This window comes from Pseudopodoces humilis, chromosome 11, assembly GCF_049639895.1.
Source record: "Pseudopodoces humilis isolate 2021_Gansu_Grassland_sample_001 chromosome 11, ASM4963989v1, whole genome shotgun sequence".
Classification (NCBI taxonomy): Eukaryota; Metazoa; Chordata; class Aves; order Passeriformes; family Paridae; genus Pseudopodoces; species Pseudopodoces humilis.
The window spans coordinates 11,184,624-11,197,444 of record NC_142210.1 but is presented as its reverse complement, the minus strand read 5'-3'; the positions used below and the strand labels follow the sequence as shown (position 1 = coordinate 11,197,444).

Below are 12,821 nucleotides of genomic sequence, written 5' to 3'. Positions count from 1 at the left end.
TGACACGATGCCTCTAGACAGTGACATATTAGCAGAAGGATCACAAGTCTTCAGAGATTAAAAGTTCAGTTCCACTCAATTCAATGTATATTCATCATAATTAGTACGGTATTTTAATAAGCCAGTAAAACAGGCTCTGAACCAAGGAAGGAAAAGCAAACACCAAAACAGACTTTACCTTCTGGATAGAAAGCTGTATTCCAGTAAGCAGAAATTATTTTTAAAGCTATTTTTCAGCTAAGTGTAATAGCTGCAACATAAAGATATATAGATTATGTGGATTTGTCTCTGCAGGCTCTGTGACCCATGTAGATTGAATACCAGCACTATCAAATAAGAAAAACCAGAGTCTGAGCTCAGAAAAAAAGAGAGAACAGGATGAATAGCAACCAGCAAATAAACTGGTTTCATAGGAAGACTATTCTAAGCAGTAGAAGAAGAGATTTCAAAATGCACAGAGGCCTGGCAGTTATAAATGACACTTAGCCCACCACTGTGGGTTTAGTGGCCTTAAGTGGCCTTAGCCCACAGTATTTCCTGGGCAGTTGTGCATCAGAGCAGGAGCTAGCAAGGCAGATCTTCGTGGCTGGAATGGATTAGAGAAGGATAACCACTTGTGATCCCACTAATCCTGTTTCAGTCTGTCTGGGGATTTTAGGCAAGCAAGCTGTGACAGAACATTTGTTATCTGTGTACTCACAAAGTGGTTGATTTCTCAGTTTCAGAGTTGGTTTGATCTTTTAATTATATATACAGATGCACTTGTTTTCAATGTTTGCTTTTACTCTTGCCTGTATTCTTCCTATGCTTGCAGAATTGCCAGTGGTGCTAAAGCATTGTGTCTTTGCTTGGAATTACCACTAACTATAATTTATTACAATTTTTACGTTGTGCTCCTTTTCTGACTTTATATCTTCCAAGGTGAGAATCCCTCTACTGATTTACAAGACTCCTCTTGCTTTCTACTCCATCTTGATAGTTTCTGTTAGAGCAGACTTCTACATGCCAAGCTAAGGATTATTGTTCTGTGAAATCCATAGAGTTGATAAGGTGGACTCAGAAAATAAGACCTCTTGTTCATTAAAATTACATGCCAGAGGAGATGAATCAAATACTATTTGTAGTAAAAACACAGTATTATGAGAATTACTTGTACTGCCTTCCACAAAAACTTTCACTTGTTTTGTCTCTTTCACCTGTTAAGTAATGTTCAAAATATCTTCCCCATGAAAACTTTCTTCATTCACCCACTAGCCTGCTCTTAAAGCCAAACTGTACCTTTCTATTTTATCAAGTTCCCTTCCTTCTTAATTTATCATCTGTTATCAATATTGGAAATATGATGCAGCTGTTGCAACAGATTGTTTTCCTATTTAACCTGCAAACCAACCAAAACCTGGAGAGAAGTTATTCCATTTTTAGGAAGGGAAATTGCTGAAGGGCCTGGATACCCCTAAAAATAGGTTTACCTGAAATAATGTGGAAAGACCTGAGCACAAAAAAAATCAAATTACCTGGTAACATTGCAAACAGTTTTCCAAGTAAGACCTTATTGCAAAACCCAGATTTCTGTGTCCATACTGTTTTTCTGTGTATTTTCCATGGGTAGCTCTATTTTCTTAGTAGAGCTTCTCCTACTTCACTCAGACTCATCCTTCTTTACAAAACTGTACATAGCAAAAATTGGCTAAAGAAACACTGGAGAGGTGATTTGGCTTAATTTAGCTCAAGAGGTTTCTGGCTCTATGCACTTCTAATAAAATCACATGCCATACAAAGAACAATAATACAGCCATACCAGTCAGGATAAGGTGTAACAAAACTAACAGTATTGAAACATTTCATACAGGCTCTTCTATTACCCACAGCTTTCACATTATCTCTTCTCCAAGTATGACACTGAATATTTGAATCCCTCTAAGTAGCCTGTAGGTGCCAAATGGCACCAGATTATCAAAAGCAAAAAGCATTCTTAAGGTCCACTTAATTCCAATATATTTCCCCCAACAATGCATGTATAAAATTATCATTACAAACATTTTGGAACGGTTATCCTGCCTTAATCTTCATATCTTTGGCATATATCAGATAGTGTATAGTAATAATTAATACAATGGTTGAGAATGCAAAGAAAAACAACAGTTTTTAGACGTCGTTTCTGGGTTCCTCAGAAGCTGCAACTATGATGAGTGGCTGGGCCTGGAAAGCCGATTTGAATCTGTCCTACACCTCTGAGAGGAAAGCAACACCTGAAACCCCAATCCTGTAACATGGTGAGTACTGTTTAGAACCAGACCTTCCCAAAATTTTATAAGGAGCTTTGGCAGAATTTAAGCCTCAAGTCCAACACCTGCAAGCCTGATACTAAATCTGAAATTCTGTTTTCATTCAAGCTCTGATCTGGTGCAAATTGCTGTAAAATGTGATTGCTTCACAAATGCATCACATTATCTTTTGAGATAAGACAGAATCATAACCCTATTTAAAGAGAAAAGAGAAAAGGAAGCTTTGGAAATTAACACTTATGTGTTTCAAATATTTCATATTACACCTGCTCTAGCAGTAAGACTTAGGAAGTCCTTGTTATTTGCTGAAAAATATGAGTTTGGGTAAATTCAAATAAAAGCCTGAGCCTAGTCTTCCAAATTTGAAGTGAATATTCCAATCACTAAGATTTTCAGAATAAAATTACCTTATTTCACTGTTTTGGGCTGCTCCTCCATTGATTTTATTATAAGTGCCTGCAAATTACTTATTTCACAGGGTGGAAAATAATTAGCTTTTATAATAAAAAAATCTTTGGGTTTTATTGCAAAAGAAACAGAATGTGATTATTTTCAATTGATTTTTTTTTGCTTGCTTTTGATACTTCCACACTGGGGATTGATGATCAGACTCACAAAATTGAGGTCACTGTCATTTCCAAATTGAGAATATGAAAACCCCATCAAGCCTTTATATTTTGACCTCTATGAAAGTTACAGGCCTTGGCTATGTGACTAGCATTTTTTTAAAACAGTTGCATTAGTTGTATAATGAAATTGCTACACTCGATTCCCTTACATTATTTTTTAATTCAAAATACAGTATTGCATAATTCTCAAAAAATACTGGTTAGCATTGTTACCCTTGCTTAAAATTGAGTTGCACAGTTCGTTAATTTGGGAGGTGTCATCTGCTTTCTGCCAACTTTGCATCTCATAGAGAGTCCCTTGAAAATTAGTTCAGAAATGCGGTTTTGACTTAAACAACCCTGACTGAGTTTGCAGATTATAAGGTAAAGCAACAAAAAGAAAGAGAAAATAAGGGAAACACAAAGGAGAGAAAATAGTGAAACATGTAGAGAACAAAGTGAAACCACTGATAGAGACTGAAAAAATATCTGGTAAGCAAATAAAAAGCATTAATTAAAAAAGAAATAGAAGGAAAATCATTTTCTTACAAAGTGAAAGAAAAAAGGGGAAATCTGTAAAGGGGATGAATTTTGCTTATGCAGGGGACAGAACTGATTGATTATCAAGAGCAAAATATTTAGACTGATTAAAGAAACAGTACCTCCCTGGGAACATTCTCTGTTATGAGCTACAGCCCCAAAATTACTGAGAGTATGGACAGCTGGGTATTCCTGAGTTATTCACCTTTGACACCTACCTGGCATGGACTGGATTTTATACAAATTAGTTTTCTCCAAAATGTATTAAAATTTTTTAAAACAATTAAAAAACTAAAGTTATGAGATTTTAACTTCAAATAATGAGATTATTTTTTATAATGGTAAGTAGAATTGCTATTTTTTTCTGACGAAGATTAGAACCTGTTTGAAATTCTCTGTATGTAAATGCATTGCAGCATTGAGCAGAGAGAGAAAAGTCCAGGAGTGTTTGCTATACACAGAGTTTTTCTACTATTTTTCTGGCTTAATGGAATAATGAATTGAATAAATAAAAACATGCTCACAGCAGAAATGATGAAAAGTATATTCCACTTCATTTTTAGTTCAATAGGGGGGTTTAAGTACTTCTAATTCTAGGTAGTTGGACCGTTGCTTTTACAGAGATCTGTCTTCTGGCAGGATCAATACAAGTGCCTAAATCTTGAAATCCTTATCCATTGATTTGTCTTCTTTTGTCTTTGCACCACAGTAAAATGTCACCTTTATTCTATGTCATTTACATTTAAACATGGGAAAGTGGGACAGGGGAAAGGTTCTTAAACTTCCAAAATGTAGTAAAGGTTGTTATGCCATTTTTCTAACATAGTTTTTTCCATCCTAAACTGTGAATTAAAAGTAGATCTCCTAGGATTCAGATTGGGCTGTAAACTACAGGAAGAAAACATTATGAACACACGCTGAGTTTTACAACAGAATTTTAGAAACAGCGAGTCTGAGCCTTGGAGGCAGTTTGTGCATCCAAAGCCAGAGCAAGCGCAGTCCAGCAACACAATCGTAACATTAAAAATGAGACAGGGCAGCTTTAAGAGAGAAACAGGAAGCTGTAACTAGAATCCAGCTGAATTCTGAGCTGGGGCACTTTACCATGAGGCTGCAAATGAAACAGATGTGCTTGCTCTGAGTTTCTGTAGTGTCTGGAGTTTTTGTACTAAAGGTGACAAGACTTTCCTTCCTGTGATTTTTTTCTTCTTTTTTTATTTTCCACATACTTTCTATAAAAGGAATTAAATGGAGAAGTTGAAGAAATATGTATCAGTGAAAGATGAAGATAATTTTTATCATCAGGGGGCTGTGGAGCTGCTAATCTTTAACTTTCTACTCATTCTTACAATATTAACAATTTGGTTGTTTAAAAACCATCGATTCCGCTTTCTGCATGAAACTGGAGGAGCTATGCTTTATGGTGAGTATAAATTCAAGTGCCAGCATAACATCAGACTAGTTGCATATTTATGATCAGGTACTTGAGATCAAGTGCTGACAAAGCTCAGAAATGTGCTGAATTAAATGTCATCAGCTCCGTAATTGTACGGTAAAATAATGATGTGACAGCATCTCTCCTGAAGTAGCCAGAGGCTGCCTTGATAAGGGAGCAACTGTGACGAGCTGGTTACCCCTCAGCAAGTGCATTCTGTGGTCAGACAGCAGAGAGCTGGGGAGTTTAATGTTTACAAAAACAGTTTGCTTGGGGTTTCATAACATTCAAAGCTGTTAGTCTAAGGAGACTTGTGGATACAGACGTTGTCTAATAAAGTTTAAATGATCTTGAGAGCTTTCTTTTGGCTTTGCCCTATGCCTTTGCAAAACACACTGAAGAAAGTGTCTCAAGTTTGCTCTCAATGCTGTCATTGTAGGGTAACTTTAGTTTGCCTATCTAGTTCTGACCTTTCTTGAAGTTTTGCCATGTTGTATTTCACTCTCACACAGAACTCTGCATTGTCTCCTAAGTACTCCCAGGTTCAATGGTACACACATATGTAAGGGTTTCTCTTGTCATTCTCTTAGTGCTGTTTCACTCTGAGACTCTACTGCCATTTCTGCTGCCATAAGATACATACAGGAGGGCAAACTGTCAAAATGGAAGACAGAAATCAACAGCTCAGTCATTACCTGAGTGCCAGCCTGTTCTAGCACATTCTGTGCACACCACATCCTCTAGCAGTGTAATACCCAAAACTGATTTTGTTAAGATGGGTGCCCCTACTCCAGTAGCTTCCTTCTCACTATTGTGCATTTGCCATGTGCAGTTGATGGCATTTTCTGAAGGCGTAGACAAAAACCATTCAGAAGAGAAATGAAATATGAGAGAATACAACAAAACAAAAATAAGTATGGAATTAGAGTTTTATTTGTCATTTGGTTTTGTTTTGCTGCCTTCTCAGAGCATACTCTGCATGTCATAAGAATAACCTGCTCATATTATTTTGATTGGTTAAGAGATTATTGCTCCAGCAGAACAGACCTTTTGAATTATTAAAACATTCCTCATGATTGTAAATAAACTATCTCTTTAGTCTTGCATTATTGATGGCAACCTTCAAACAGGAAAAAAAGCTTATCTGTAGAATCCAAAAAGCTAATGATGTCCTTCTTATCCTTCAAAATTTTGGATATGAGTTTAGTTATTTTTAATACCATGGAATGGCAATATTGAAAAGAAAGTAAAATTTCTGAGGTCATGAAAGAGGTCAGATCAGATCAACAGGCAGCAACTTCGGGAGAAAGTCATGACACCAAGCACTGACCAGTGGGACTCCAAGTGCTGCCCTCAATTTTGCCTTCCCTATCCAAACAATTCTGATTTCTACCTTTTCTGCACAAAAAGATGTCCCAGTCCTTACAGTTTACTTTGTTCCAGCCCATTGAGCTATTTATCAGCTATGTGAATAGCAATACAATGAAGGGATAATTTGGCTTCAAGTGCCAGGATATGGGCACTTATTGCAGAGTGTGTCCCACAGGATGACAGGTGGGTCCATATTCCTCAGCTGTGCCCTTAGGGGAGTAGCTGTGGAGAAGACAGGGAAGGCAGTGTGGGGAACACCAGGGGAAAAAACCAAACATAGAAAGACAAAAACAGGAAGTTTTACAGTTACTGCAAAGTGCTGAACAGCCACAAATTAAACACAGCCTGATAGAAAGTTCTATTTAAAGTAGAGAACAAATGAAAGGGTGGGTTGGCTTTTTTTTTTTTTTTGCATAGGCTCTGTAGGAAGATTAGTTTTAGGCTGAATAGTTCCAGCTGGAAAAAAAAAACCAACCATACTGTCCATTTAGAAACTTTAATAACTGAAGTGTATTATTTTATCAAAACAATAGTTCAACAATAACTATAGCTATATATAATTTTAAAATCTTTCTACAAAGTAAAAAAAAAAAGCATTTCAAATAATGCAGAATTAATTCACAAGAATTAATTCAACATTATTTCATAAAGTATATATATACAGCAAGACATTTAGCTTGAAAGTATTTAAAGACTCAAATTGTTTTGTTTGTTTTGTGACCAACCTGAAAAATCACTCACAGCAAGGAAGAGTATAGACTTACCTGTTCATTCATTCATTCCTTGGTTTTCCTGAGTCTTTTCCAGAGAACAAGTGTTGCTGCACATTGTAGTTGGGTTTGATAAACAGACCACAAATAGTAAACCCAACTAAATTCCTGATTCCTGTATACCAGGGAGACAGGTGGGTATGAGAGAGTTTCCTATACAGAGCACATTCAGAAATAGTGTGGGAGATGATCTACACCAGCACGGATGAAAACAAAGCCACTTGCCCGGGATCAGAGCAGGTGACCCCTCTCACAACACCAGGCCCCAGAATGTGGCCTCTTAGTGCTGGAGAAGACACAACGAGTCAATAAAACACCAAACTGCCTGCAGCCACCTCCTGTGAGGCCAGACATCTTTAAATGCCTCAGCCATAAACCATCAGGTACCAAATTCCCCATATAAGATGTAAGCCTTCACATTAGTGCAGCAATAGTCCAGAGCTACACAGTGAAAAACTGAGTGCAACTATCCAAATTCCTTATTCTCCTCAAATTCAGGTATCAGGCTCACATAGAAGTATCACCACTCAGCTCTGAGTAGGAGGCTGAAACACTCTTGCAAGTAGGCAGCTAGAATTGAACTTAACAAAAAAACCCAAAGCAAGAGCAAGCCAAGCTTTGCCTTTTATATGGGAGGTTAATTACCTAATTGAAATTGAAATTGTTCTCAGCTTGAGTAATTGTCACCCCTAGGGAGTGGGTTGTACCCCCTAGGTGGAGGTGAGGCTGGTTGCAGATGTACCAGCCTTCAGTGTTGTGCTCCATGGGATTAGTTGATCACACTGGAGGGAAAACATAAAAAGGCTGAATGACAGAAGAGCTATTGTGGTGGTCACATAAAATGGCTTTGGGTTGCAGAGGTTAGAGGTGTTTCACCAGGTTTCAGGGGACAGGTTTTAACAGGCGTGCAGAGGGAAAGCTGACTCACAGTAGCCCTTTGCAGCCCCTCCTGAGGATCCCGTTTTGTGCATTTGGAAGTGAGGCACAGGCAGTTCTGGATTCAGCTTTGGTGGAGATGTCTCATGAAGAACACTATGATTCTTATACCTTCTAAATTCAGTATGCCTCTCATGTGAAATAACTTCAGTAGTTGCCTTCTGATGGTGTGTTCTGAGTATCCCTAATTCTCACAGGCAGAAATGGATGGAACAGGTCCCAGAAAGAGGAATCTCTGAACCTCAATAAAAGAGAATTTCATTGTCTTCCTGATTACAAAATTCACAATGAATAAAGGTTGTTGGGACTCAGAAGACAGTGTGAGAAAATCACAATTAAGGCAGAAACTGACATTTTGTAGTGGTGAGGTGGAGAGGAACATCATTCTTGTGACAAAGAAATTTGAAAGAAAATCCTAAATGTTTCTAACAAAGCAAGTAATGACTAAAACTGCATTCCCAAGTGTTATTACTACAGAAAGCATTTAAGAGCTGACTAGATGAAATCTGGGGAAAGAACAGTCCTGTTTAGCTCAGGAGTTTGGCACGATGACTTAAAAAAAATGGTCACATCTATGATTAACAATTTTATCCTGCTTCCAGTGAAGAACCTGGAAAACCTGCATTGCCTTCAGTTGAAACATGACTGAGCTGTAGTTAGAGTGAGATTTTGCTGCAAGATCCAACCTCAAAAGACAGTTGAAACTTTTTTAAAGAAATCTGTAACATTAGTGACACCCTTTTCTGTTTCAATGCTGCATTTAAATAAATGTGCTTAAAACACTTTTTCAATAGTCTTTTTCTGCCAGTGTCCTTGCACAGGCCTTGGTGAATGTCTGTAAAATATTTTTGTTACCTGAGCAGATTAAGTAATACCTAGAATTAGGAGTGTATCAGAGGCTGTAGTTTAGAACATTGAGTCATAAGGACAAAAATAGTAAAGGAAAACCTGTAAGTTTTCTGCTCCAGAGAATGAAAAACATCAAGTCTTGGTCAAGCATCAAATTAAGTTGAATTTTCAATGTATTTGAAATTGAATTTAAAAATTAAATATGTGATTCTTCTAGAGGAAATCTGATAAAAATAAGCTGAAAACCCTGACAGTTTTAATTAATGAATGGTTTCCTGGTTTCCAACTCATGACTTTGGACATCTGGGCTGACCACTGTGGAAGTCTTATTTCATAGCTGCACATGCAGTGCTTGCTTCCCTTTACATATACATACTTTCCCCTAACATTTTGAGGAATTCTGTCTTTTACTACAGCTAGATTTATTATCTGATTTATTGCACAAATGCTGTGTAACTTAAGAAAGAAATCTTGGAATTTTCTACAGCTTATTGAAATCCTCTATCATTTACAGAAAGCAAGCATACTAAACAATAGATTCTAAACAAGCACAAATGCATGCACACACTAAAACAGGCAATACAGCTGTTACTCAGCATCATTCCAAGAAGTTACACATTTACAAAAAAACTTGACTTACAGGTATGTTAGGAATCTGCAGTTTCAAGAGTCTCTGTTAGAAGAAGATGTGGCAATAACAAGGATTCTCAAGGTCTTTGTGAACCCTTGTATCCCCTTCTGATTGAGATAAAACTGAAATTGTATCATATTTTGCAGATGCTTCTCTGATATTTTGTGTAATTTAATTTCTTTCTTATCTTTTAATAGTAAGTATAACTATCCAAATGTTTAGGTGTCTTCCATCAATATTTCATCTGAGAATTCTTAGCATTTTATGAATGTGTTAATAATTAGTAACTGTAAAGCTGTTCATTCTACACATGGCATTTAAAGCATGCAGGACATAAAAGAAATATGGCAATTATATTCAAAACCAAATCAAAGTCTCTGGGAGTGGAAATAATCTCAGTAACCTTATCTAGCTAAATATTACCTCTCCTAAAGTAAACATGCAGCCTCGCATTAGAGCCAACAGAAAGAGCCATACCATCCAGAGGATGGCTGCAGAAGTACATTTTCCTTTTTGTTAAATGTAAAGAGAAACAAAATATCTGTCTTCAGTAAGAGCCCTAAATTGTAGATAGTCTTATATTTCTTCCCTTCTTCCTGATTTTATTTTAGTATGTTTATGCAGTCTCAAAAATGCAGTCTTCTACAGAAAGCAGAATGTGCCTGGGGAAGTGTCAGAGTTTTGTCCCCACAAATGAAGTGTATAAAATGCCCAACAGCACAGCTGATGTTTATATGCTTAGTTCAGCACATAAGTTGTGCAGACATCACCCTGCTCTAAATAACTATTGAAAATTTAGTGGATGAAAAACTCAGTTAATTATTATGCCAGCAACTGGATCACAAAAATAGGAGTATGACTGTACATATGTCAAAGAAACATCTGCATTCTAATGAAATGGCCGTTTTGGAAGAATATTTTGTGGTCATCCATGAAGTGTTGAGAGAGGTTCTGTAAATGTGGAAACAATGAGAAGGTATCCTAGCTTTGGCAGAGCTAATTTTTCTCTAAATGTGTGGCATCAAATACCTGAATATCTTTCATTTTTCTTTTCTTCTTTACTCTTCAGGCCTTGTAATGGGACTAATTATACGATATGTGACAAAATCACCAGATGTTGAAAATGGGACTGTTTATGAATGTGAAAAGCTGAAATCTGGGCCATCCACTCTGCTCATTAATGTAACTAATCAGGTCTATGAATATCAATACAAAAGAGAGATCAGCCACCACAATGTCAATGGTCACCAGGGCAATGCAATGCTTCAAAAGGTAAAACGTATCTTATTTTTGCTCTAAACACTGCAAGATGTATTTTTTGTTTTCATACTTGATAGAGGAAAACAAGCTTTAAGTTAAAATGAGACTATTTTAGACTAAGAGAGTCTATTCTGAATTTAGGGTGGGCAAGGTAGGTAAGGTAGGTAAGGAAGAACAGTAAAGGAAAGGAAGTGTGGTAGAACCCTAACCATCATTTAGCTCCAAGCTGACTGTGCACTCACAGAATGGCTGCCTGAGTTGTTTCAAATGACAGTCCCAGCTCCTGCAGACACTGAGTTCATGGCAAACACAGCTGTCAACTTGGAATCATTGCCATTAAACCTTTTTAAACACCACTGATGTCTTTATTTTTCCTCTGTCTTCAAAGTAACTTGTTCTGGCAGGATAATGCAAGGGGAGGTTACCTCCTGTAGATAGCACAGGAAACTGCAAACTCTAAACATTTTTCGAAACACAAACTTGTGAATATGTACTTAATGTACACTTAAATTCATCACAGCATTCTCATACATGCTTCCACTCCTGCAGTGGTCCTCGGTGGGGACTTCACTGCCATGGGGGAGACAGCATTGAGGCAATTCAGGCTGGATGCAAAAAGGGAAGTGTGGGAGGAAATGTGTGGTCTTGCACAATGTCATGACCTTTTCTTTTTTTCCAGTATCTAACAATATATTTTACTTTGTTAGTATAGTCTTTCCCTGCCCACATAATATTTGCTTCTTATAATGTTCCCTTGTTTTTTAAATGGCAGCTATTTGAAGAACATTGGAGTGCAGAGACACTTTTTAAAACCTGGATTTTGTGCTCAAAGACATTGTATATTCACAGAAAGCTCGTATGCCCTTACCAATGGCTTTTTACAATATTGCAGTTTATTATTTTGCCTTTTTCTAAGTATTGTTGTTTATCTAGCACAGTAATACATGATCCTGTGTATTATACAGTTATCGTTAGGAAAACTTTTAAGTTATGCTTAGAATATACACTGTGGAGCTCAGCAGAATTAGGATTTAACCATCTGCTCAAATTTCCTGCTGATGCAGCACCATTGTGTTCCTGTCTGCTGTTACTGCCAGACTTGCCCTTCTCAGAAAGAACTAGACTGTCAAGGACCATTAGAGTTGTGGTGGGTGGAGACAGGAAAATAGTGTGGCAGTCAGGCTGATCAGGTTTTGCTGAATCTCCATCCTTTTTCCTGCTAGTTGGTTTCAGTTGCAACTTTGCTTTAGTCAAATCGTGTGTTTAGTTTCCAGGACATATGTACTAATCCATTACATTTGATCATCTTCATCAGACCTGGCACTGAAGCTGGCTTAGCAGAAAGGAGGAGCAATGACTTAGACAGAAATTTCTCTTGCCCTTACAGGGAACTGCTCGATCTTGTTTCCATAGTCTTACTTTGCTGGAAGGCTCTTGAAAGTCTCAACTGAATTGTAGCTCCTCTACAATTGGAGAGACCTCAGTCTGCCTGGATTTTCCCTTGTTTTTCCTTTAAAATCACCTGGCAGATGCCCTCTTGAGAAGAAAATCAATAAAAAAGGGAAGGGGGATGAATTCAGCTGTATTTAGGAGACAATAACAATGCCTGGCAGCCTTCCTGACTGGCAAAAGTACTAATGTGAAAAACAGAAAGCCTGATCACACCACGCTCTGGGTTTTGTACAACTGTAATTCCCTTTTGACTGCACTAAGAGCATTTACTTAGTGCCTTTTATCAGAGAAAATAGCTTGTGTCATGACTTACAAACATGTATTCTTCAAAACATGATTTTGAATAATAAAACATGCAGTCAGGATTTCTGATGCCCACAGAAAAGATATTTCAACATATCTGCTGAATTAATTCCAAAATTAACATTTGAGAATGTTAGTTCATAAATTAAGAAAATCTTTTTCCATCAGGTTTTCAATGATGGTGCCAGCACAGCTAATGTTGCTCACAGGTTATATATCTAGATTTTTGAGCTTTAAGCAGGATGGAAAAAAGTCTCAGCTCTCACTTCCTGTTTATTGAATCAAGCTGTCTGTTAGTAAGAAGGTAGAAGTAATTTTGTAGGCAGGTCTTACTCTTTTGAAGGAAAATAATCTAGAATACTGTAGCCTTAAAATATCACT

The 12,821-nt window shown here is 37.2% G+C and overlaps 1 protein-coding gene and 1 long non-coding RNA gene across 6 annotated transcripts in view; one reads left to right on the top strand and one right to left on the bottom strand.

The window, feature by feature from the left end:
- Positions 1 to 4,542: 4,542 nt before the first annotated feature.
- The window catches only part of SLC9A9 (solute carrier family 9 member A9), a 175,630-nt gene continuing 167,351 nt past the window's right edge, over positions 4,543 to 12,821 (top strand). For 3 of the 5 annotated variants that reach the window (XM_005527073.3, XM_088061093.1, XM_014256202.2), the window contains exons 1-2: positions 4,543 to 4,856; positions 10,495 to 10,697. In XM_005527073.3, coding sequence (XP_005527130.1) covers positions 4,682 to 4,856; positions 10,495 to 10,697 — 378 coding nt within the window. In that variant the 5' untranslated portion in view covers positions 4,543 to 4,681. Of the gene's footprint in view, positions 4,857 to 10,494; positions 10,698 to 12,821 lie in introns of those variants that run through there. The other 2 variants (XM_014256205.2, XM_088061094.1) reach the window with 1 other exon arrangement.
- On the bottom strand, positions 5,784 to 7,591 carry LOC148183599 (uncharacterized). The gene is made up of 3 exons (XR_015773500.1): positions 7,521 to 7,591; positions 7,004 to 7,124; positions 5,784 to 6,461 (listed from the first exon to the last, which is right to left on the bottom strand). It is a non-coding gene; the product is annotated as an uncharacterized LOC148183599 (long non-coding RNA).